Here is a 22,525-nt window from a genome sequence, read left to right on the forward strand (position 1 = left end):
GGGTCAAAGGCAGTGGTTTTGATGCGCAAAATGTCCCGCAGGTGAGAGTCACTTAGTCTTGTCCTCACGCGGTTCTTGTTAAAGTTCATAACAGAGAACGTCTTCTCACATATATATGTTGAGCCAAACAAGCTCAGCATTTTCTTAGCCAATGTTCGAATCTCTTGAAACCGGCTTTTATCCAGTTGGCGGTAAAAGTTCACAAGAGAGAGTTGTTGGTGACGACTGCGTAACTCGCTGTCACAATGCAGCTCAATGAGCTCAAGCTGCAGCTGATCTGGAGCATCATCGGGGTCAACAGAGAATGGAGAGGAGAAAAGGCTGATCTCCTTTTCAATAGCTGCAAAATCCTGAAAGTGCAGTTTAAACTCCCCAGCCAGAGATGTGATGTCTGCTGCATATCTGCTCATTTGTGCACTGATATTGTCCTGTTGAAAACTGGTCATTATTTCCTGCAACGCTGAAAAATGTATAAGATTGGGTTGTGCTTGTGACAACTGCCTTATGAAAAGTTGCAGCTTTGTTACAAAGGCTTTGAGGTGTGAATAAAGCTGGTTCACCGCTGCATCTTTCCCCTAAAGACTCGTGTTCAGGACATTCAGATGCTTGGTTATGTCAACTAAAAACCTCAAATCGGCCAGCCACATCGGATCAGATAGTTCTCGCATCGGTTGTCCCTTTGTTTCCAAGAATTCTCCAATTTCCTTGTTGAGAGAATAGAAACGCTGCAGTGCAGACCCCCAACTGAGCCATCTTACATCGTTGTGATATAAAACATCTTCGTATTCAGCCTGGATGTCCAGTAGAAACTGTTTAAACTGGCGGTGGCACAGGGCTTTAGAGCAAATAGAATTAATAGTCTTCACCACCGGTTTCATAACATAGTCATATTTGAGATGTTTAGCACAAAGAACTTGTTGATGAATGATACAGTGGAGTTTAATAGCTTTGCCTCCTTCAATCACCTTGTTACAGATTAGGGTTGCTAATCCACTTCTCTCACCAGCCATGGCAGGTGCCCTGTCAGTAATAATCCCAGTAACTTTGTTCCAAGGCAGTTTCATGTCATTTATGGCGGAACTAACAGAAACAAACAAATTTTTTCCTCTTGTTTGGTCCGTAAGGCTCTGGAGGTCAAATAACTCTTCAGCCACATTAATTTCATCGTCCACCCCTCTCATAAAAATCAGTAACTGAGCCGTGTCAGATAGGTCCGTGCTTTCATCACAGGCTATTGAAAAGAAGTAAAAATCCACTCCTTTGGATGTCAACTGTCTCTTAATATCTGATGAAATCTCTTCAATTCTCCATGCTACAGTGTTACGAGCCAGGCAAATGTTGGCAAACTCTTGCTTCTTCTCGGGACAGATATTCTCCATCATTTTCATAACGCATTCTTTGATGAAGTCACCCTCAGCAAAAGATTTGCAATTTTTAGCAATTAACGTTGCCACCTCATAGCTTGCCTTTGTGGCATTTTCATTTGACTCACGGGCTCTTGTGAAAAATCGCTGTTGCGACATTAAAACAGCTTCAAGTTGCTTCAACAAGCCAATCTGCGCCGCCAATCCATGCCGCCAATCCGTGCCGCCAATCACAGGCACTGAGAGATCTGCAGCTGCTGCAAGGACAGCTCAGTGTCTGCTATTGGCGGCATGTGCTGTCAGCTTCCCGGAGGTCTTGGACCGCCCCCAGCCCCTGATTGTCAGTGGGAGGCGGGGTGAGAGGCTGGGTGAGAGGCGGGGTGAGAGGCACTAGCAGCCAATCACCGCCACCAATCCCCGCCGGAATCACAGGCTCCGGACCTGCCGCACATGCCCCAGCTTGTCAGTGAGGCGCTCGGGGTGTGCGGAGCCAGGCGGGCCATAATACAGGAGAAGCTGGGGGCAAGGTGGAGGCCATACAAAACCGGACCGCGGGCCGGACTTTGGACATGACTGATCTAAGCCCTCAAAATGGGCACTTTTGATTTTTCCAGTTTGGGTTACATAGATTTCAATGGGGTTCATTATTTGGCTCCAAATTTCTGCAATGTTCAAGAGTTCTGGTGAGAACTTTTAAATACAGGTGGTATGAGGGTGGTCAAGGTTTAATAATTTTGCATTTTGAATCCAAGTGCACAGAGTATTAATAGGATGAGAGGAGATGCAAAGAAATATCATTATTTTTTGACTTAGGGAGTGTCAGAAATATTGTGGCAGGTATAAGGTACTGCCAATTGGGATTTAACACCTTTTCCATGGAAATCTGAACATGGCAGCAATCTCTGTTGACACTCCAGTGATCTGACATATGGGGCCACTATAACAGGGGCTTTCCTTGTTGTCCTGGTTGCAAAAGTACATAGTGCTGAAGATTCTGGAGGACTATGTGATGGAATTCTCTTTGGAATTCCCTTAATTGCCTGAAGGATTGTCCTTGGTAATTGAGGTGGATAGGCAGTAAATTTATAAAACAGCTGTTTGTTAAAGCTTGTGAGTATCAAAGTCCTTCCACTCCCTTTAAGGGAACACTTTTACCACCAGAAAATTTAGGAGGACCTTTGAAGTGCTCATGCCACCTACATGAACAAGGTGGTGTTGGTGCACCCTGGTGGTGGAATTTTCATGTGTATCAGAAGAACCTTGATAAGGTCAGATTGATCGATTTGCCTGATCCAGATTATTTTGTCTGAAGTGCCAATTACTGTTAATTATCTTTATTCTGCATTGTTTTAATTGCATTGCATTGCATTTTGTCAGACTTGCACATACCTGACCGATGAGCCCAATGGAGCAGAGGAAGATCTCCCTTATGTGTCTGACTCGCGGCCCTTGGTAGTATGAACAGGAGGCACGGGAGTGCAGAGTGGTATGAGAGCCTGGCGGGTAATTGCGGGAAAAGCAGCTCTGGATCCAGATGCAATGGAAATGATGACCAACTGGAGAGCAGACAGGTACACAGGCAGATGATGCTGAGCAGGAGCAGAGCAGACAGGTCGGGTCACAGGCTTTGTCGGCAACAGATAGGCAGCGAGGTACAGAGGAGCAGACGGATTCAGGGTCAAAGGCAGGCCAAGGTCAGGTACAGGCAGAAGACAAAGGATAATCCAAGGAGCAAGCTGGGGAGTCAGGAGATCAATTTGGGTGTGGATTGGAAGCTTCATTGATGGGGCACAGTGAGGCTGCATATGATGGGGCACAGTGAGGCTGCATATGATGGGGCACAGTGAGGCTGCATATGATGGGACACGGTGAGACTGCATATGATGGGGCACAGCGAGGCAGCATATGATAGGCACAGTGGCTGCATTCGATGCTGCACAGTGGCTGCATTTGATGGGGCACAGTGGCTGCATTCGATGCTGCACAGTGGCTGCATTTGATGGGGCACAGTGGCTGCATTTGATGGGGCAGAGTGGCTTCATAAGGTGAGCAAAGTAGATGCATAAGATGGGCACAGTAGCTGTATTTGATGGGCACAGTGGCTTAGTTTTATGGGCACATTGTCTGCATTTGATGGCACAGTGGTGGCAATTGATGGGCACAGTAGCTGCGTTTGATGGTATAGTGGCAGCAATTGATGGGCATAGTGGCGGCATTTGATGGCACAGTGGCTGCGTTTGATGGCACGCACGGTGGCTGCGTTTGATGGCACGGTGGCTGCGTTTGATGGCACGGTGGCTGCGTTTGATGGCACAGTGGCTGTGTTTGATGGCACAGTGGCTGTGATTGATGGCACAGTGGCTGCGATTGATGGTACAGTGAGGCTGCAACTGATGGGGGTTTTTTTCAGAATTTTTCAGCTGGTTTGTGCCCCCCCAAAAATGTTGTGCACTAGCCACCATTGGTGGGGGCAGATGGAAAGAAGAATCCAGAAAGTCTCTCAACAGGTGGTAGTGCTCTGCAATGAACAATACCCCCTTCCAGGCCTGGTTTGGCTCATAAATTCCCTCTTCCCTCAGGGTATGATAGAGTGGGGAATAATAGTGACAACAGAATGCTGGCTGGCAACCCCTCTTAGCAAGATCTATGTACATATTATAGAAAGGTGTTCTCTAAGTCTGGGATAAACTGTGTATTTTATAAAGTCAATAAACCATTGGAAAGGAAGACCTGACTGGACATTTTTAGGTGATGGTTCTGTCTTCAGGCCTGTGTGCATGTGTTAGGATACAAGCTGGCAGAGCCCTCCTAAAGACAGGAAGGTCAGTAAACCCAAATTCCCTTGCATGTCTTGAAGCAGGAGTTGAATGCCTCTAAGCCAGCTTGCAAAGTAGTTGGCGATGAACTGGGCCCAGCTTACACACCAGTGTTGCCAACCAGTTCCCCTGTTCCAGAGGGAGACTGGAAGTGATGTTGGTAGCTCCGTGGAATGCACGGCTGAGCGGAGCTGCCTGTAAGGTAAGTGAGACTGTATTCGATGGGGCACAATGAGGCTCCATTTGATGGGGCAAAATGAGGCTGCATATGATGGGGCACAGTGAGGCTGCATATGATGGGACACAGTAAGACTGCATATGATAGGACACAGTGAGGCTTCATTTGATGGGGCACAGTGAGGCTGCATTTGATGGGGCACAGTGAGGCTGCATATGATGGGACACAGTGAGGCTGCATATGATGGGGCACAGTGAGGCTGCATATGATAGGCACAGTGGCTTCATTTGATGCTGCACAGTGGCTGCATTTGATGGGGCACAGTGACTTCATAAGGTGAGCACAGTGGATGCATAAGATGGGCACAGTAGCTGTATTTGATGGGGCACAGTGGCTGTGTTTGATGGGCACAGTGGCTGCTTTTGATGGGCACAGCGTCTGAGTTTGATGGCACAGTGGTGGCAATTGATGGGCACAGTGGCTGTGATTGATGGCACAGTGGCTGTGTTTGATGGTACAACGGCGGCAATTGGTGGGCACAGTGGCTGCATTTGATGGACTGAAGGAGACTGAAGGGACCACCTGGCATGGAAAGAGACTATCACTGTGAATCAGGAGGGTACACGTTGTGATCTGCACTGCTGCACACTGCTGTCATTGGCACTAAGAGTCAATTTCATGTGTGTGCCGCCCATTCTAATTTCCTGTCCCTGAATCACTTACTTACTATTTTGAAAATAAAATAAGAAATATGCTTTTTGCCTGAATAAGCTACCTTAAATCACATTGCTAATTGCATATTATACTTTTGTAGCCCAAATACTGAACTTTGGACTTAAAACTGTAATTTTGTAACTTTTGGAAATGAAAGTAAATTTCAGTTTGGTAGGTTAGAAACACTGTTACACACATGCCCATAAGCGTGCACATTTTTGCACACACACATCACAGTGTATATGTGGGTGTTTGGACATGTCCACTGGCGCCAAGCTGGTAACTTAAACTTTAGCTGTGCGCAAGATCATTGCTGAATACTCTAATGCCGTGTACACACGAGCAGATTTTTCGTCAGAAAAATGTTGGATGGTTTTTCCAATAGAATTCCACTCAAGCTTGGCTTGCATACACACGGTCACACAAAAGTTCACTGAACTTTCACCCGTCAAGAACACAGTGACGTACAACACTACGACGAGCCGAGAAAATTAAGTTCAATGCTTCCAAGCATGCATAAAATTGTTTCCGAGCATGCAAGGAATTTTGCGTGTTGGAATTGGTACAGGCGATCGAAATTTCCCATCTGAACTTTTTCTGACCGAAAAATTGAGAACATACTCTCAATCTTTTGCTGGCTGGAATTCAGCCAGCAAAATTCCGATGGAGAAAACAAGTGGTCGCATTTTCCGACCAAAAGCTCTCATAGGTCTTTTGCTGGCCGAATTTCCGATCACATGTACGCGGTATATCAGTCATTGCTCCTGTGTCCCTTGTCCTGAAACTTATACAACCCTTGTTATTAACCTGGCTTCCACCTGACCTGCATTAGGATTACCCCTGTCTGCCTATGTTACTGCTTCATTACTGACCTTGGCCTCAACTTCAGACTAAAATTCTTTCCATTGAATTTATATCTGTCTGCCTGCATATTGCCAACCTCTGCTTATTCCTGACTCTCATATTCAAATGTTTTGATGTCTTCCTGCTCAGTTGTTACTTATCCCCACTTGTGACTTGGTGTACCACCAGCAAGTACCCTTGCTCATCTAAAACCATTAGTGTCGGCACCCTGGCACTTGTGCCCTTCCATCACCTCCACAGACCCTGCCACAACTTCCAGAGGTGCTGGTCAAAAGGTCAACTTTGTCATCAATGTTCATTAGAGGTGATGCTTGGTATTTTAAATCAACTATGATATGATAACAAGCAAAATTTTCCTCCCTACGTTACGTGCATGGGGGGCGGGACTTAAAATTGAAAAATACCCTAACAATGCACTTTCTCCAGTTGCCCCCTTGTGGTTGAACCCCACCCTGGAGCAGTTTTACAAACTACCTGAACCCCATGCTTGGACTAAGTTCAACATTAAAACAGTGGACCAAGTAATCTCCAACCAATCTCTGGCTCCACTCCCCAAATTGATCTCTGATTTCAACATCCCGCAGAGCTATTTTTTTAGATATATACAACTCTCCCATGCCTTCAGTTGCCAGTTCTCCAGTTCTCCCCCCCAGGTTGTCCAATCCACACTAGAGGACCTCCTCAAGTCCAGATGAAAATAAGCCCACCTCAAAACTTTACGTGATAATGACCTCCCTCCCTACTTTGGAAAAACTCAGGAACAAATGGATGCGCGGCATTCCCTATTTTGACAATGGTGATTGGGATGACATGTGGGAATTCCCTTTCAGATCCCTGGTCTCCTTGAGAGATCAACTAATACAGTTCAAGATGGTCCACCGAGCATATTTTACCCCATACAGATTGCACAAAATAAACCCCGCCTCCCCCCCAGGGTGTTGGCATTGTGGGACAATACCGGGTGACTTCACTCATATTTTTTGGAACTGCCCAGCCATTGTTGACTATTGGAGGGAGATATTAAGGGTCATAACACAGGTCACCACCATATCGCTCCAACACTCTATAGAAATTTGCATACTGGGCCTGATAGAACAACTGTGGCATGGCGCACCCTGGTTGGGCTACTTCTCTTTTACGAATATGCAAAGCCGCGCCAACCCTCCCTTACATATATAATGTGAATACAAAGAAAATAATAATATGAATAAAGACTAGTACAATTAAGTAATAAGTTTCAAAAAATGTGAAAGTGACTCAAAAAGGCCAAAAATGGCATAAAAATAAAAATAAAATTAAAAATATAAAGTCCAATTAAGGAAAAGTTCACAGGTGAATCCAAATGGCGGACATAAACGTTCTTAAATGACAGCACCACAGTGGTTCAGCACTTTCCAAGGCGCGTGAAATACCCGTCACCATATATACGTCATTGTAGATAAAATACAGCATAAAGGAGCAAACATAAAAAGCCGGCCGGCAAACAGGAGCCCGTCCTCCTCTCCTACAACGTGGTGGCGTCACTTCGTGCCCTCCCAGACGCGTTTCGTCATACCAGACGTTGTCAATGGCAATGCGAGACCACTGAACAGATTATCACCTTGGAATCACCGCTAAAGGGATGGAGTGCTGACCCAGCTGAGGAACGTTTACTTGGACGTCATCCATTTATCATTTATATATGCTTCATTCCATATATTTTCTGGTAAGCGCATTTAATATATGGTGACGGGTATTTCACGCGCCTTGGAAAGTGCTGAACCACTGTGGTGCTGTCATTTAAGAACGTTTATGTCCGCCATTTGGATTCACCTGTGAACTTTTCCTTAATTGGACTTTATATTTTTAATTTTATTTTTATTTTTATTTTTATGCCATTTTTGGCCTTTTTGAGTCACTTTCACATTTTTTGAAACTTATTACTTAATTGTACTAGTCTTTATTCATATTATTATTTTCTTTGTATTCACATTATATATGTAAGGGAGGGTTGGCGCGGCTTTGCATATTCGTTATTACTGTTGGGTGTTATATCACATTTATTGCTGCTGCCTATTTTTGTTAATTTTGTTAATTTTACACTACTCATCCTAGCGCAGTTTACATTTTTTCTACTTCTCTTTTACGCCCGCAAAGCCATAGCCCTCAGCTGGCGTAAGCCAACTCCTCCTCCTCTCTCCCTGTGGAAAAAATTGGTCAACAACAGCCTGCCTCTTTACAAGGACTGCTATGTTAATAGGGGTTGCCTGCAAAAATATGACAAGGTCTGGTCCAAATGGCTGGTGAACACCTCCACAGCCTCAGACCCACATCCTACTTAACACATTATCTTCTGCTAATGAATAGGAATCTGCATCTGTGAAAATATCATATATTTCTGAGATAAATGTTTTAGCTCCTCACTGTCCTACTGCACATGGTGACAGCTCTTTGTGACCGCTGTGATGCCTTAAATTCTCTGACATGTTTTATGTAACTACCTGCCTTATATCATAACTCTGTATGCACCAACTCTCGTCATGACCAATATATGTTGTTTTTTTTTGTTTAATGTTTAAATCTCTCAATAAACAGATTTGCAAAAAAAAAATGTCCTCCCTATAAAATAGTTACATAGTTACATACAGTAGTTTGTAAAGGTTTAAAAAAAAGATATAGGTCCATCCAGTTCAACCTCTGTTTGTATGTTTGTGTTTATTGCTTTTCATTATAGGTGATAAAGTTCTGTATGCTTCTAGTAATAATAACGTGACTCAGAAGTGATAAAATTATTTATTAAGAAAAGCTGAAACTCAACATAACACAGAAACAGAAATTAAAAAATTAACACAGAAAAGGGGGACATATTTGTTTAACTAGTTAACCAGTTGCCGACCGCCGCACGACGATGTACGTCGATAGCATGGCACGGGCAGGCATATTGGCGTACATGTACGTCCCTTGCCTCCCGCGGGTCGGGGGCCCGATCGGGCCCCCGCCCGGTGCCTGCGGCGGTCGGTATTCGTGCGGGAGCGATCCCGGACGAGGGGACGGCCATTCGTTCATGGCCACCCCCTCGCGATCGCTCCCGACGAATAGGAATCCCCCGTGACATCACTTCCTCTCCTGTAATGTAAACACAGGAGAGGAAGTGATGTATTCTCTCCTCCGTGTCGGTATTTTTCGTTCCGACACGGAGGAGAGCGGATCGGTGAGTTGCACCAACACTCTACACACACAGTAGAACATGCCAGGCACACTCACACCCCCCCTTTACCCCCCGATCACCCCCACAATTACCCCTGCCCCCCAGTCACAGTTAAACCAATGTCATTTTTTTTTTTTTTTTTTGCATTGGTGTCATTTGTGACTGTAATAACTGTTAGGGCAGTTAGGGTTAGCCCCCTTTAGTTCTAATGTACCCCCCTAACCCCCCCAATAAAGGTTTAACCCCATGATCACCCCCGTCGCCAGTGTCACTAAGGCTGGGTTCACATTGCAGCGGTTTATGAGAACTGATGTGATTCGCACCGCACTGCAGTGCAAATCACATCCGATCTCTGTGCGATTCGAGTTCAGCCATTCGCCGCACCCGCCGCACCCGCCACACCCGCCGCACCCGCCGCAAATTCGCACGGGACCCTTTTTTTGGCCCGCAGCAGAATCGGATCGCATGGGTGTTCACACCATGCGATCCGAGTTTGCAGATCGCACTGCGATATGCGAACTGATCTGGGGGTGTCAGTAACATTTCACTGACACTCCCAGCAGTTCGCATAGGGCAGTGTGAACTGCCGCCAGGAGGCATGCGATGCGGGAACCCGCCGCGGATTTGCGGCGTTTCCGCATCGCTCCAGTGTGAACCCAGCCTAATAAGCGATCATTTTTCTGATCGCCGTATTAGTGTCACAGGTGACGCTAGTTAGGCAGGTAGGTATTTAGGTTCGCCGCAGCTTTTTATAGCGCCAGGGACCCCCATATACTACCGCATAAAGCCCCCTGATTGCCCCCTAGTTAACCCTTTCACCAGTGATCACCATATAACTGTTACAGGTGACGCTGGTTGGTTAGTTATTTTTTATAGTTTCAGGGCACCCGCCATTTATTACCTAATAAAGGTTTAACCCCCTGATCACCCGGCGGGTGTCATTTGTGACTGTAATAACTGTTAGGGCAGTTAGGGTTAGCCCCCTTTAGTTCTAAGGTACCCCCCTAACCCCCCCAATAAAGGTTTAACCCCGTGATCACCCCCCGTCGCCAGTGTCACTAAGGCTGGGTTCACATTGCAGCGGTTTATGAGAACGGATGTGATTCGCACCGCACTGCAGTGCAAATCACATCCGATCTCTGTGCGATTCGAGTTCAGCCATTCGCCGCACCCGCCGCACCCGCCACACCCGCCGCACCCGCCGCAAATTCGCACGGGACCCTTTTTTTGGCCCGCAGCAGAATCGGATCGCATGGGTGTTCACACCATGCGATCCGAGTTTGCAGATCGCACTGCGATATGCGAACTGATCTGGGGGTGTCAGTAACATTTCACTGACACTCCCAGCAGTTCGCATAGGGCAGTGTGAACTGCCGCCGGGAGGCATGCGATGCGGGAACCCGCCGCGCATTCGTGGCGTTCCCGCATCGCTCCAGTGTGAACCCAGCCTAATAAGCGATCGTTTTTCTGATCGCTGTATTAGTGTCACAGGTGACGCTAGTTAGGCAGGTAGGTATTTAGGTTCGCCGCAGCTTTTTATAGCGCCAGGGACCCCCATATACTACCGCATAAAGCCCCCTGATTGCCCCCTAGTTAACCCTTTCACCAGTGATCACCATATAACTGTTACAGGTGACGCTGGTTGGTTAGTTATTTTTTTATAGTTTCAGGGCACCCGCCATTTATTACCTAGTCTCACTAGTGTACCCCTAAATTTAGGGGTGTCTACTTTCCAAAATGGGGTCATTTGGGGGGGGTTTGTGCCATCTTGGCATTTTATGGCCTTCAAAACTGTAACGCCCTTAGAAAGCCTGAAGGCGGTGCTTGGTTTTCGGGGCCCCGTACGCGGCTAGGCTCCCAAAAAGTCCCACATATGTGGTATCCCCGTACTCAGGAGAAGCAGCAGAATTTATTTTGGGGTGTCATTTCACATATGCCCATGGCATGCGTGAGCAATATATCATTTAGTGACAACTTTGTGAAAAAAAAAAAAAAAAAAAAAAGTTTGTAATTTTCCCGCAACTTGTGGCAAAATATAAAATATTCCATGGACTCAACATGCCTCTCAGCAAATAGCTTGGGGTGTCTACTTTCTAAAATGGGGTCATTTGTGGGGGTTTTGTGCCATCTTGGCATTTTATGGCCTTCAAAACTGTAATAGGTAGTGAGAAGTGAAGTCAAATATTTACGCCCTTAGAAAGCCTGAAGGCGGTGCTTGGTTTTCGGGGCCCCGTACGCGGCTAGGCTCCCAAAAAGTCCCACATATGTGGTATCCCCGTACTCAGGAGAAGCAGCAGAATTTATTTTGGGGTGTCATTTCACATATGCCCATGGCATGCATGAGCAATATATCATTTAGTGACAACTTTGTGAAAAAAAAAAAAAAAAAGTTTGTAATTTTCCCGCAACTTGTGGCAAAATATAAAATATTCCATGAACTCAACATGCCTCTCAGCAAATAGCTTGGGGTGTCTACTTTCTAAAATGGGGTCATTTGTGGGGGTTTTGTGCCATCTTGGCATTTTATGGCCTTCAAAACTGTAATAGGTAGTGAGAAGTGAACTCAAAAATTTACGCCCTTAGAAAGCCTGAAGGCGGTGCTTGGTTTTCGGGGCCCCGTACGCGGCTAGGCTCCCAAAAAGTCCCACATATGTGGTATCCCCGTACTCAGGAGAAGCAGCAGAATTTATTTTGGGGTGTTATTTCACATACGCCCATAGCATGTGTGAGCAATATATCATTTAGTGACAACTTTGTGTAAAAAAAAAAAAAAATTTTTTTTTTTGTCATTATTCAATCGCTTGAGGCAAAAAAATTAAATATTCAATGGGCTCAACATGCCTCTTATCAATTTCCTTAGGGGGTCTACTTTCCAAAATGGGGTCATTTGGGGGGGGTTTGTACTGCCCTGCCATTTTAGCACCTCAAGAAATGAGATAGGCAGTCGTAAACTAAAAGCTGCGTAAATTGCAGAAAACGTGCCTTAGTTTGTAGATGTGACAACTTTTGCGCAAACCAATAAATATACAATTATTGACTTTTTTTTTACCAAAGACATGTGGCTGAATACATTTTGGCCTAAATGTATGACTAAAATTGAGTTTATTGGATTTTTCTAATAACAAAAAGTAGAAAATATCATTTTTTTTCAAAATTTGCGGTCTTTTTACGTTTATATCGCAAAAAATAAAAATCGCAGAGGCAATCAAATACCATCAAAAGAAAGCTCTATTTGTGGGAAGAAAAGGACGCAAATTTTGTTTGGGTACAACATTGCATGACCGCGCAATTACCAGTTAAAGCAGCGCAGTGCCAAAGTGTAAAAAGACCTCTGGTCATTTACCAGAAAAATGGTCCGGTCTGAAAGTGGTTAAGGATCAAGCCTATTTTTCAGACTTGGTGTTTACAAGTTAAAATGATTTTTTTTTTTTTTGCTAGAAAATTACTTTGAACCCCCAAACATTAATTTTTTTCTTATTTATTTTACTTTTTATTTTTTATTTCTGCACTGTCCTTTTAAAAAAAAAACTCTCTTGCCCCTGATAAAAGTGATCATGTGGCGAATCTGCCACAGAGACCACTTTTGTCTGCCATTGAAGAGGATATCGAGGTTATGGCAGCTAGTATTCCACTTCAAACAGCTGCCATAAATTGAAGGCGGGTGCGGTCTGCAAAATATTGGTATATAAATGAAAAGAAAATTTGGGTAGTAAAAAATGATGTTAGTGAGCGAATGGCAGTGTACTAAAAAGTTAAATCTAAACAGTATATGTTACATAAAAATCAATGCAGTATAATATAGATGAAGTCTTCAGAAAGGCACATATGTGATAAAAGCAATCCTTCAATAGATCAATCAATGACCCATATATACAGTAGGTCTCTAAAGAAGACCGTTGGGCTAAATCAGTGTCACATCCAAACCATCAAGCCAGATATTAAAGTGGTTGTAAAGCCGAAATATTTTTTTTACTAAAAAAAGCTAAAAAATTTTTAGGTGTCAGCACCTCCCCTCACCCTTCCCCCCCATTTTACTTACCTGAGCCCTCATTGGATCCAGCACCATGCACATATGCAGCTCTTCTCACCCCTCACTTCCGGGTCTTACTGGCTTTGTTGGGGCACTGGTAGCCATTGGCTCCCAGAGATGACAATCAAAGCCAGTGACGGGGGAGCGAGGGGGCAGGGCAGAGTCCCACTGTCTGTGTCAATGGACGCAGCAGCGGGGCTCAGGTGCAAGCATGAATGAGTGCCCTCATGGGAAGTGGCTTCCTATTGGGGCACTGGACCGGAGCGCCGGTGGGAGACCCGAGAAAAGGACGTTCGAGCCAAGGTAAGTAAAGAGATTTTTAAAAAAAATATCTTTACAATCAATTAAACAAACTCAAAGATAAGAGAAGATTTATTGTTAATCCACCTTCAAAGTAACAATTCTAAGTAACCAATTAGTCTGAGGCCGCGTACACACGCGCGGACTGTTCGCCCAACCTTGTTCGGCAAACAGTTTGTCAAACAGTCCGCTCAAAATTTGCATGAGCGGACTTGCCCACACACGAGCGGACTGTTTGACGAACAAGGTTGGGCAAACAGTTCGCTCAACTTTTGAAATAAACGGACTCGCCCACGTAAGGAGGAGGCAAATCCGCCCATTTCGAGCGCGTGTACAGGTAGGCGGGGCCCGCGAAGGAGACGTCGCGGGCTCCGCCGCCTGGAATGGGCTTAAAGGGGAACCCCAACGCCGAAAAAAATCGGCGTGGGGGTTCCCCCCAAGTCCACACCAGACCCTTGTCCGAGCACGCTACCCGGCCGGCCAGGAAAGGGGGGCGAGCGAGCGCGCCCCCCCTCCTGAGCCGTACCAGGCCGCGTGCCCTCAACATGGGGGGTGCCTTGGGGAAGGGGGGGGCCGCGCGGCCCCCCCACCCCAAAGCACCTTGTCCCCATGTTGATGAGGACAAGGGCCTCTTCCCGACAACCCTGGCCGTTGGTTGTCGGGGTCTGCGGGCGGGGGGCTTATCGGAATCCGGGAGCCCCCTTTAAGAAGGGGGCCCCCGGATACCGGCCCCCCACCCTATGTGAATGAGTATGGGGTACAATGTACCCCTACCCATTCACCTGTGAAATAAAGTACAAATAAAAACACAACACAGGGGAAAAAATATTTTATTGCACAGCCGGGGGTCTTCCGTCTTCGGGGGTCTTCTCGCCGGACTCCTCCGCTATGTGTGTGTAGCTCTTTTGCCAGCGGAGGAGTCCGGCTTTCTTCCTCCCCGCCGCCGGCCTCGTCTCCCGACTTCGGGGGTCTTGTCCCCCTCTTCGGTTCTTCTGCCGGGCCACCGCGCCTGGTCCGGTGGCCCGGTCTTCTGTCGCCGTCTTCCGTTCTTCTGTCGCCGCCTTCGGTTCTTCTGCCGGGCCACCGCGCCTTCTTGTAGCTCTTTTACAGGCGGTGGCCCGGTCTTCTGTCGCCGTCGCCGCCTTCCGTTCGTGTTCTTCTTCTTGTTCTTCTCCTGGAGATGTTGACTCGACGAGCTCTCCGGCCGGAATGCCGGGGACGCGCTGTGCGGTCACTTATATAGTGACAATGGGGCGGGGTCACATGGTATATGTCACATGGGTTGGTCACATGGGTTGATGTCACATGGGGGCTATGACATCGTAAGGGGGCGGGGTCACCATGTGACATCAACCCATGTGACATATACCATGTGACCCCGCCCCATTGTCACTATATAAGTCACAGCGCAGGGCGGCTCTGGCATTCCGGCCGGAGGGAGCGACGTGTCAACATCGCCTGGAGAAGAACAAGAACAAGAAGAAGAACACGAACGGAAGGCGGCGACGGCGACAGAAGACCGGGCCACCGCCTGTAAAAGAGCTACAAGAAGGCGCGGTGGCCCGGCAGAAGAACCGAAGGCGGCGACAGAAGAACGGAAGACGGCGACAGAAGACCGGGCCACCGGACCAGGCGCGGTGGCCCGGCAGAAGAACCGAAGAGGGGGACAAGACCCCCGAAGTCGGGAGAAGAGGCCGGCGGCGGGGAGGAAGAAAGCCGGACTCCTCCGCTGGCAAAAGAGCTACACACACATAGCGGAGGAGTCCGGCGAGAAGACCCCCGAAGACGGAAGACCCCCGGCTGTGCAATAAAATATTTTTTCCCCTGTGTTGTGTTTTTATTTGTACTTTATTTCACAGGTGAATGGGTAGGGGTACATTGTACCCCATACTCATTCACATAGGGTGGGGGGCCGGTATCCGGGGGCCCCCTTCTTAAAGGGGGCTCCCGGATTCCGATAAGCCCCCCGCCCGCAGACCCCGACAACCAACGGCCAGGGTTGTCGGGAAGAGGCCCTTGTCCTCATCAACATGGGGACAAGGTGCTTTGGGGTGGGGGGGCCGCGCGGCCCCCCCCTTCCCCAAGGCACCCCCCATGTTGAGGGCACGCGGCCTGGTACGGCTCAGGAGGGGGGGCGCGCTCGCTCGCCCCCCTTTCCTGGCCGGCCGGGTAGCGTGCTCGGACAAGGGTCTGGTGTGGACTTGGGGGGAACCCCCACGCCGATTTTTTTCGGCGTTGGGGTTCCCCTTTAAGCCCATTCCAGGCGGCGGAGCCCGCGACGTCTCCTTCGCGGGCCCCGCCTACCTGTACACGCGCTCGAAATGGGCGGACTTTCCGAGCGGGAACAGTCCGCTCATTTCGAAAGTACAGCGGACAGGCCCACACACGGGCGGACTGTTCGCTCAAACACAGTTTCAGCGGACAGTTTTTCGGAATTTCCGAAAGACATTGTCCGTCCAACTGTCCGCTGAAACTGTCCGCTGAAAGCCCACACACGAGCGGACTGTCCGCCCAAACACTGTTCAGCGGACAAGGTTGGGCGAACAGTCCGCCCGTGTGTACGCGGCCTGACAGGTGCATTTATGTGTTGGCTGTACTGACTTGCAGTAAATAGTTGTCAACTTTTTAAAGAGGTTGAAAAGGTATAAGGCAGCCCCCCTTATGTCCTGTACACACGGTTGGATTTTGCGACGGAAAATGTGCGAACGGATCTTGTTATCGGAAAATCCGATCGTGTGTGGGCTCTATCTGACTTTTTTCGTCGGATTTTCCAACGCACGAAGGTGAGAGCAGGATCCTAAATTTTCTGACAACAAAATCCGATCGCATAAATTCTGATCGTGTGTAGACAATTCCGACGGACAAAGTGCCACGCATGCTTAGAATAAACTAAGAGACTAAAGCTATTGGCTACATCACCGCGTTCAGAATGATCAGATTTTCTGACAACTTTGTGCGACCATGTGTATGCAACACAAGTTTGGCCCAAAATCCGTCTGAAAAAATTGGATGGATTTTGTGGTCGGAATGTTTGACCGTGTGTACAGGGCATTATACTTACCTGAGCCCCATTCCAATCCACTGCTATGGCCAAGAGTAGTGGCTCTCTTCTCTCACTGTCTTCGCACTCAGCACGCGTATAGTGCATTCAGTCTTGTCACCATAAGCCAGCAGAGATTATAGGCTAAAGACTCATAGCCAATCAAAGTTGCCTTGTGATTACTGTGATGGCCAATCACAGTGATCACAAATGTAAACAGTACTACTGCTGCAGAGGGAGGCTTTGTTCAAGGTAGGGGTAGGGGTAGGGGCGGTTGAAATGCTGCTGACTGTTAACCACTTCAATACTGGGCACTTATACACCCTTCTTGCCCAGACCAATTTTCAGCTTTCAGCACTCTCGCACTTTGAATGCCAATTACTCAGTCAGAGCGAATGTCATTAGTAATTTTGGTTGCTGTGTGAGCAAGGCCCCTCTCAAGTAATTCTGATAGCTTCAGGAACAGATCTCCTGGATTCTTGGGTATATTTGGGTCTGGGCCTCCTGGGGTGTTTATGGCGTTCAGGTGGAGAGGAGAAGCTCCCAAAGGTGAAAGCATGTAATTGTCAATCGATCGCTCTATAAGCGATTCTGTAGAGGCAGGCAACGGGGTCATAGCGTGGGAGATGCTGGGAATTGCCTGGGGGGTGAAGGCCAATGTGGCTGGAACAATGACTTGCCTGTTTTCTGCTTGTCCCTCTGTGTGCATGTCTCGTGGCTGAGACGCGGCCACTATCTTGGGTTCGGCCTGAATTCCCTCGGTGGAGAATTACAGTCCCAGATCCTGGTGGGCTGAGCTGCCTAGAATGGGGTTGTTGCTGGGCTGATCCCCAATCGACTCCCGCCATGCGCAGATGTCCTGCTGGTCTGGATTCGGAGCTAGGGCAGCTTGCTGGCTGAGGCAGAGCGGAGCTCCCAGCTTAAGCAGCCACCTTGGAAGCTTCGTGCATGCACTCCTGCCAATTACTCAATCATGCGACACTGTACCCAAATAAAATTGTTATCATTTTTTTCACACAAATAGAGCTTTCTTTTGGTGGTATTTAATCACCATTGGGTTTTTTATTTTTGCGATATAAGTGAAAAAAGTGTGACAATTTTGAATAAGAAACACTTTTATTTCGTTTCTATAGTAAAATTTTGCAAATAAGTAAATTTTGTTCATAAATGTGGGCCAAAATTTATACTGCTACATATCTTTGGTAAAAATAATCCAAATAATTGCATATTACTTGGTCTCTGTGAAACATAGAGTCTACAAGCTATGGTGCAAATTATTGAAGATTGATCACACCTGATGTACCAAAGGCCTATCTCATCTCTTGAGGGCCTGAAATGTCAGGAAAGTACAAATACTCCCCAAATGACCCCTTTTTGGAAAGTAGACAGTCTAAGGTTTTTAGTAAGAGGCATAGTGAGTTTTTGGAGTTGTATTTTTTTCCCACAATTCTTCGGAAAATTAAGAAATTATTATTTTTTTTTATTTTTTTTACACAAAATGTATTTCTCACACACACGGCATATGCATATTTTCAATTACACCCCAAAATACATTCAGCTACTCCTCCCCAAGTATGGCGATACCACATGTGTGGGACTTTTTGACAGCCTGGCCACATAGAGAGGTCCAACAGGCAGGGAGCAGCATCAAGCGTCTTAGGAGCATAAATTGCATATAAAATTTCCTAACGACCTATCACATTTTTGAAGGTCCTGGAGCACCAGAACTATGGAATTACCCACAAAATGACCCCATTTTGGAAAGCAAACACCCCAAGGTATATTTTATGAGGCATAATGAGTCTTTAGAATGGTTCATTTTTTTCCACATGTTTTCGGAAAACGTGGAGAGAAAATTAAAACTTATTTTTTTTTTTTTACAGAAATTTAAATTTATAAGATATTTCTAACACACAGCATGTACATAGCAAAAATTACACACCAAAATACATACTGCTACTCGTCCTGAGTATGACAATACCACATGTGTGAGACTTTTACACAGCCTGGCCACATAGAGAGGTCTGCCATAGAAGTAGTACCTTCAGGCGTTCTAGGAGCATAAATTACACATATAATTACACATATAATTTAATTTCTTCCTATCACACTTTTGAAGGTCCTGGAGCACCAGGACAATGGAATTACCCACAAAATGACTCAATTTTGGAAAGCAAACACTGTGACGTATATTCTATGAGGCATGGGCTGCAGAAAGGTACTCGGGCACTCTAAGGCTACTTTCATACTGGGGCATTGGGGATGTCGGCAGTAAAGCACCGCTATTTTTAGCGACGATTTACCATCATTTTTGCGGCCCTTTTCAGACGCTAGCGGGGCGCTTTTAACCCCCACTAAAGGCCAAAAAAGGGTTAAATGTGCCCAAAGTGCTTTGCCGGCACTTCAGGGGCACTGCCGATTGATTTCAATGGGCAGGGGCACTGTACGAACGGTGAATACACCGCTCCTTCAGCGCCTCAAAGATGCGGCTTGCAGGAATTTTTTTGGTGTCATGCCAGCGCACCACTCCAATGTGAAAGCACTTGGGCTTTCACACTGGAGTCAGAGGAGAGGCTCTTTACAGGCACTATGCAGGTGCTATTTTTAGCACTATAGCACCTGTAAAGCACCTCAATGTGAAAGAAGCCGAAAGGTACTCGGGTACTCTGATGGGCTGGTGACAGGTGCTTGAGTACTCAGATGGGCTGGTGACAGGTACTCGGGTACTCTGATGGGCTGGTGACAGGTACTCAGTTATTCTGATGGGCTGGTGACAGGTACTCGGGTACTCTGATGGGCTGGTGACAGGTATTCGGGTACTCTGATGGGCTGGTGACATTGACTTTTTACCGTGATCGAGGATGGGCTGTGTCATTGTGACGAGCATCGTCCCTGATCGCCACTCATGCACAAGAACACTGCATGTGACCGGCTGTGATTGGACACCATTGGTCGCATGGTAAAGAGATGATTTTTATTGGCTCTTCACACTGATCTGGGATGGGCTGTATCCCAAGGGAAACACCTAATCCCCAATCTCAGCACTGCAGGCCCCCGGGGACCTGCAGGAACGGCGAGAATCCCAGGACGTCATTTGTCGCCCGCCTGGAGGGACAGAGTGTTCCTGCGGATGTCCTATGACAATAATCTGGTATGGAAGTGGTTAATATTGTGGGATTCTTTTAGATGAGATTTAAAAGGTCACTCACCTACAATCACCTCCAATGTTGTGGAATTGTTTTAGGGTCTTAAAGTGCTCCTGATAACCTGTGGTGGACTGTGTTTCTTTTTTGAATTCCGCTGACCAGAAATGATTGGAGTGTTCTTTTCAGAGGCAGGATTGAAATTCCACTGATCACCAATGTTTGTGGGATTGTTTTGGAGGAGGTTTAAATGTTTTGAATTTAACCTTGGCATCTAGCCATAGCGTAATGCAATTTTAGTGCAATATAATTTCATAATCTAGGAAACCTACTGTGCTTCCATTAATAATGTAAGATTCGCACTTGACTTCAAGTGGATTTAAAGGCTAAGCATCTCAATGCTAGCATGTGTTTTCATTTTTAAAAATGAGTGCAAAAAACATCATCAACTTGGAGTGTCCCCTTTCCAAAAAGAGTTCATTTTGGAATGATTAATTTAGCCATGACTAAAGCCTGACGGCCGAAACGCGTTACCTTTCCTTTTGACTGTTCACATGCAATAATAAAACAATGTTTTAGCCGACACCAGCTTTTCTCCTTTTTTGCATGGGCTATATGGAGGTATACAGAGACTTCATAGGCTGAATGCTGTGTTCTTGAGGCACAGGATGTAGTAGCTTAGATGCACTTCCACCCCAAACTCACTCATCCATGTCTTTATGAACCTTGCTTTGTGTACAGGTCGACGTCATTTGGTGGAGGTTAGATTATGGTGTGGGGTTGTTTTTCAGGGTAGGCCCCATCATCATACCAAGACATTTTGAACAATTTCATGCTCTCAACTTTGTGGGAATAGTTTGGGGATGGCCGCCTGCCTGCCCCAAAGCACATCCCCCCCATGTTGAGGACATGTGACCTGGTATGGTTCGGGGAGGGCACTCGCTCGTCCCCTTCCCTTTCCCTGACCTACCAGGCTGCATGCTCAGGTAAGGGTCTGGTATAGATATTGGGGGGCCCCACACCATTTTTTCTTTAAATTTTGTTGTGGGGTTCCCCCTAAAATTAATACCAAACCCGAAGGGCCTGTTATGGACTGGGGGCGACCCCATGCCATTTAAAATAATTTACCAACGCTTTTTTTTTTATTCAGCTGTCATTGGGGAACTCATTGAGAGCTGATTACTCATTGGTTGTTAAGGACATGGCAGCTGGCTTCCCACCCCATTCCTTAACAACCAGCTTACACTGTGCCCTGATTTGGCAAAGCTGTGCTCAATCAGGGCACAGAATGCATTGTGAAGTGCTCAGTGCATTGCAGGGTGTATGTTGGGGTGAACACCTTGAAAGTTTGGGTGTTTGGCGAACAAACGAACATGCAAATGTGCGACCCAAACTCATATTCGGGCCGAACCGTTCTCCCATCCTCAATTAACACATACAAAGACAGCATCACCCGCAAATTTATATAATTGGCCTGGTCGGTTATTTGTTAAATCTTGTCTGTCCCACAATGAGATTAAAATTTGACTTACAATAAAATAAGACGAAAATTAAGGATGTCTTTGTGGAGACAGGTTGGCAGGAATTCCAATCCATTCTAGAGGGAATGAGGCTTCATATTTGAGAATTGTAAGGAGAAAAGAGTTTGGCAAAGTGTAGTTTGTAAGATAGATGGTTTCACCACCAGCCAAGTATGCAGCCCAATATCCAAATGTCCCTATGGTCATAATGGTGTGGTTACAATGTGCCAGGAGGGCAAAATCATGGGCTGGAGAACCTTCCTCACCATCTCCAGAAAAATGTACATCTCCTAGAGAGGTATTAATGTTCTTTTTACACCAACCCATCCCATTACTGGTCACCACAAAGATGGGGTTATCATACTTATTTCTGAAATAATCCATAGCTTTTTGCATATAGTTTTTGTCGGCTACCACACCTTTCCGTTCCTGAGCCATGATCTGTACATAGTCCCCCTTGCGAACATGAACTCCGATAAAGGTCACATTTGTTCTTTTTCCTTTCAGGTTTGCAAGGTATGAATTTGCCTCTTCTTTAATATGGTCTTGAAAAGTGAATTCTTGTAGAATCTCCTCCCTTATGTGATGATAGAAGGTCCATGAACATGGAGCACCTTTCAATTTAATGTATTGTCCAGAGATGTTGGAATATTCTGGTAACATCCAATTATTCAGCTCAAATATTCTCCATTTAATATGGTCAGCAATTTCCTGATGAAGAACAGGCAATGTTATCTTAAATATCTTTCCTAACTCATTATGCATTTGTGGTAAGATGTAAGCTTGGTGTCCATTAAGCTTTGCCAGAGCATAAAGCACTGCATACTCCCCTATTCTGTTTCCAAAGCGTCCTTCAAGACGTGCAGTCCACATGACAGCATCTGATTGTTCATTGATGGGAAGTGATCTGTTTATGACACTTAGATTAATGCAAGATCTACTCCCATGGTGTATAGAATGGGATGTTGTTGTAAGGCTTGATTTTGAGGTGAAATAATACCAGGAAATTAGTACATTAACAGTAAATACCAATAAAAGCACAGCCGTCTTCTTTAAATTGAGGCCCATTTCTAAACCGATTTTTTACAAGGCCTAGATATAAATAAAAAGGTAAGCAAATCACAAAAGGTGTTTATATGTGACATTGTTAAGTTACAGTATATGCATTAATCCTTTTAAAAGCTTACAAAATTGGTGTTAGTTCATACATGCACTGTAGTGACATACATTATTGTGATGTTTGTAATGTTGCTATAGGCGATTGTCATAAGAGAAAAGTAAAGGAGAGTATCTAATACATGAGTGATAGAAATAGATGCTAGACTTTAAGCACTTCAGCCCCGGAAGATTTGGCTGCTGAATGACCCGG

General features: G+C 46.1%; 1 protein-coding gene across 1 annotated transcript; it reads right to left on the bottom strand.

The window, feature by feature from the left end:
- Nucleotides 1-21,186: 21,186 nt before the first annotated feature.
- On the bottom strand, nt 21,187-22,224 carry LOC143990307 (galactoside alpha-(1,2)-fucosyltransferase 2-like). The gene has a single exon (XM_077490360.1). The coding sequence runs from the start codon at nt 22,222-22,224 to the stop codon at nt 21,187-21,189; it is 1,038 nt and encodes a 345-aa protein (XP_077346486.1).
- Between the last annotated feature and the right edge of the window lie 301 nt (nt 22,225-22,525).

The sequence above is a fragment of the Lithobates pipiens genome, unplaced genomic scaffold, assembly GCF_037356315.1.
Source record: "Lithobates pipiens isolate NorthernLeopardFrog02 unplaced genomic scaffold, aLitPip1_a1.2 Scaffold_18, whole genome shotgun sequence".
In the NCBI taxonomy this organism is placed as follows: Eukaryota; Metazoa; Chordata; class Amphibia; order Anura; family Ranidae; genus Lithobates; species Lithobates pipiens.

What these genes read in the sequence shown, in the direction of transcription:
- LOC143990307 (XM_077490360.1), bottom strand. Translation starts at nt 22,224, where the DNA reads ATGGGCCTCAATTTAAAGAAGACGGCTGTGCTTTTATTGGTATTTACT.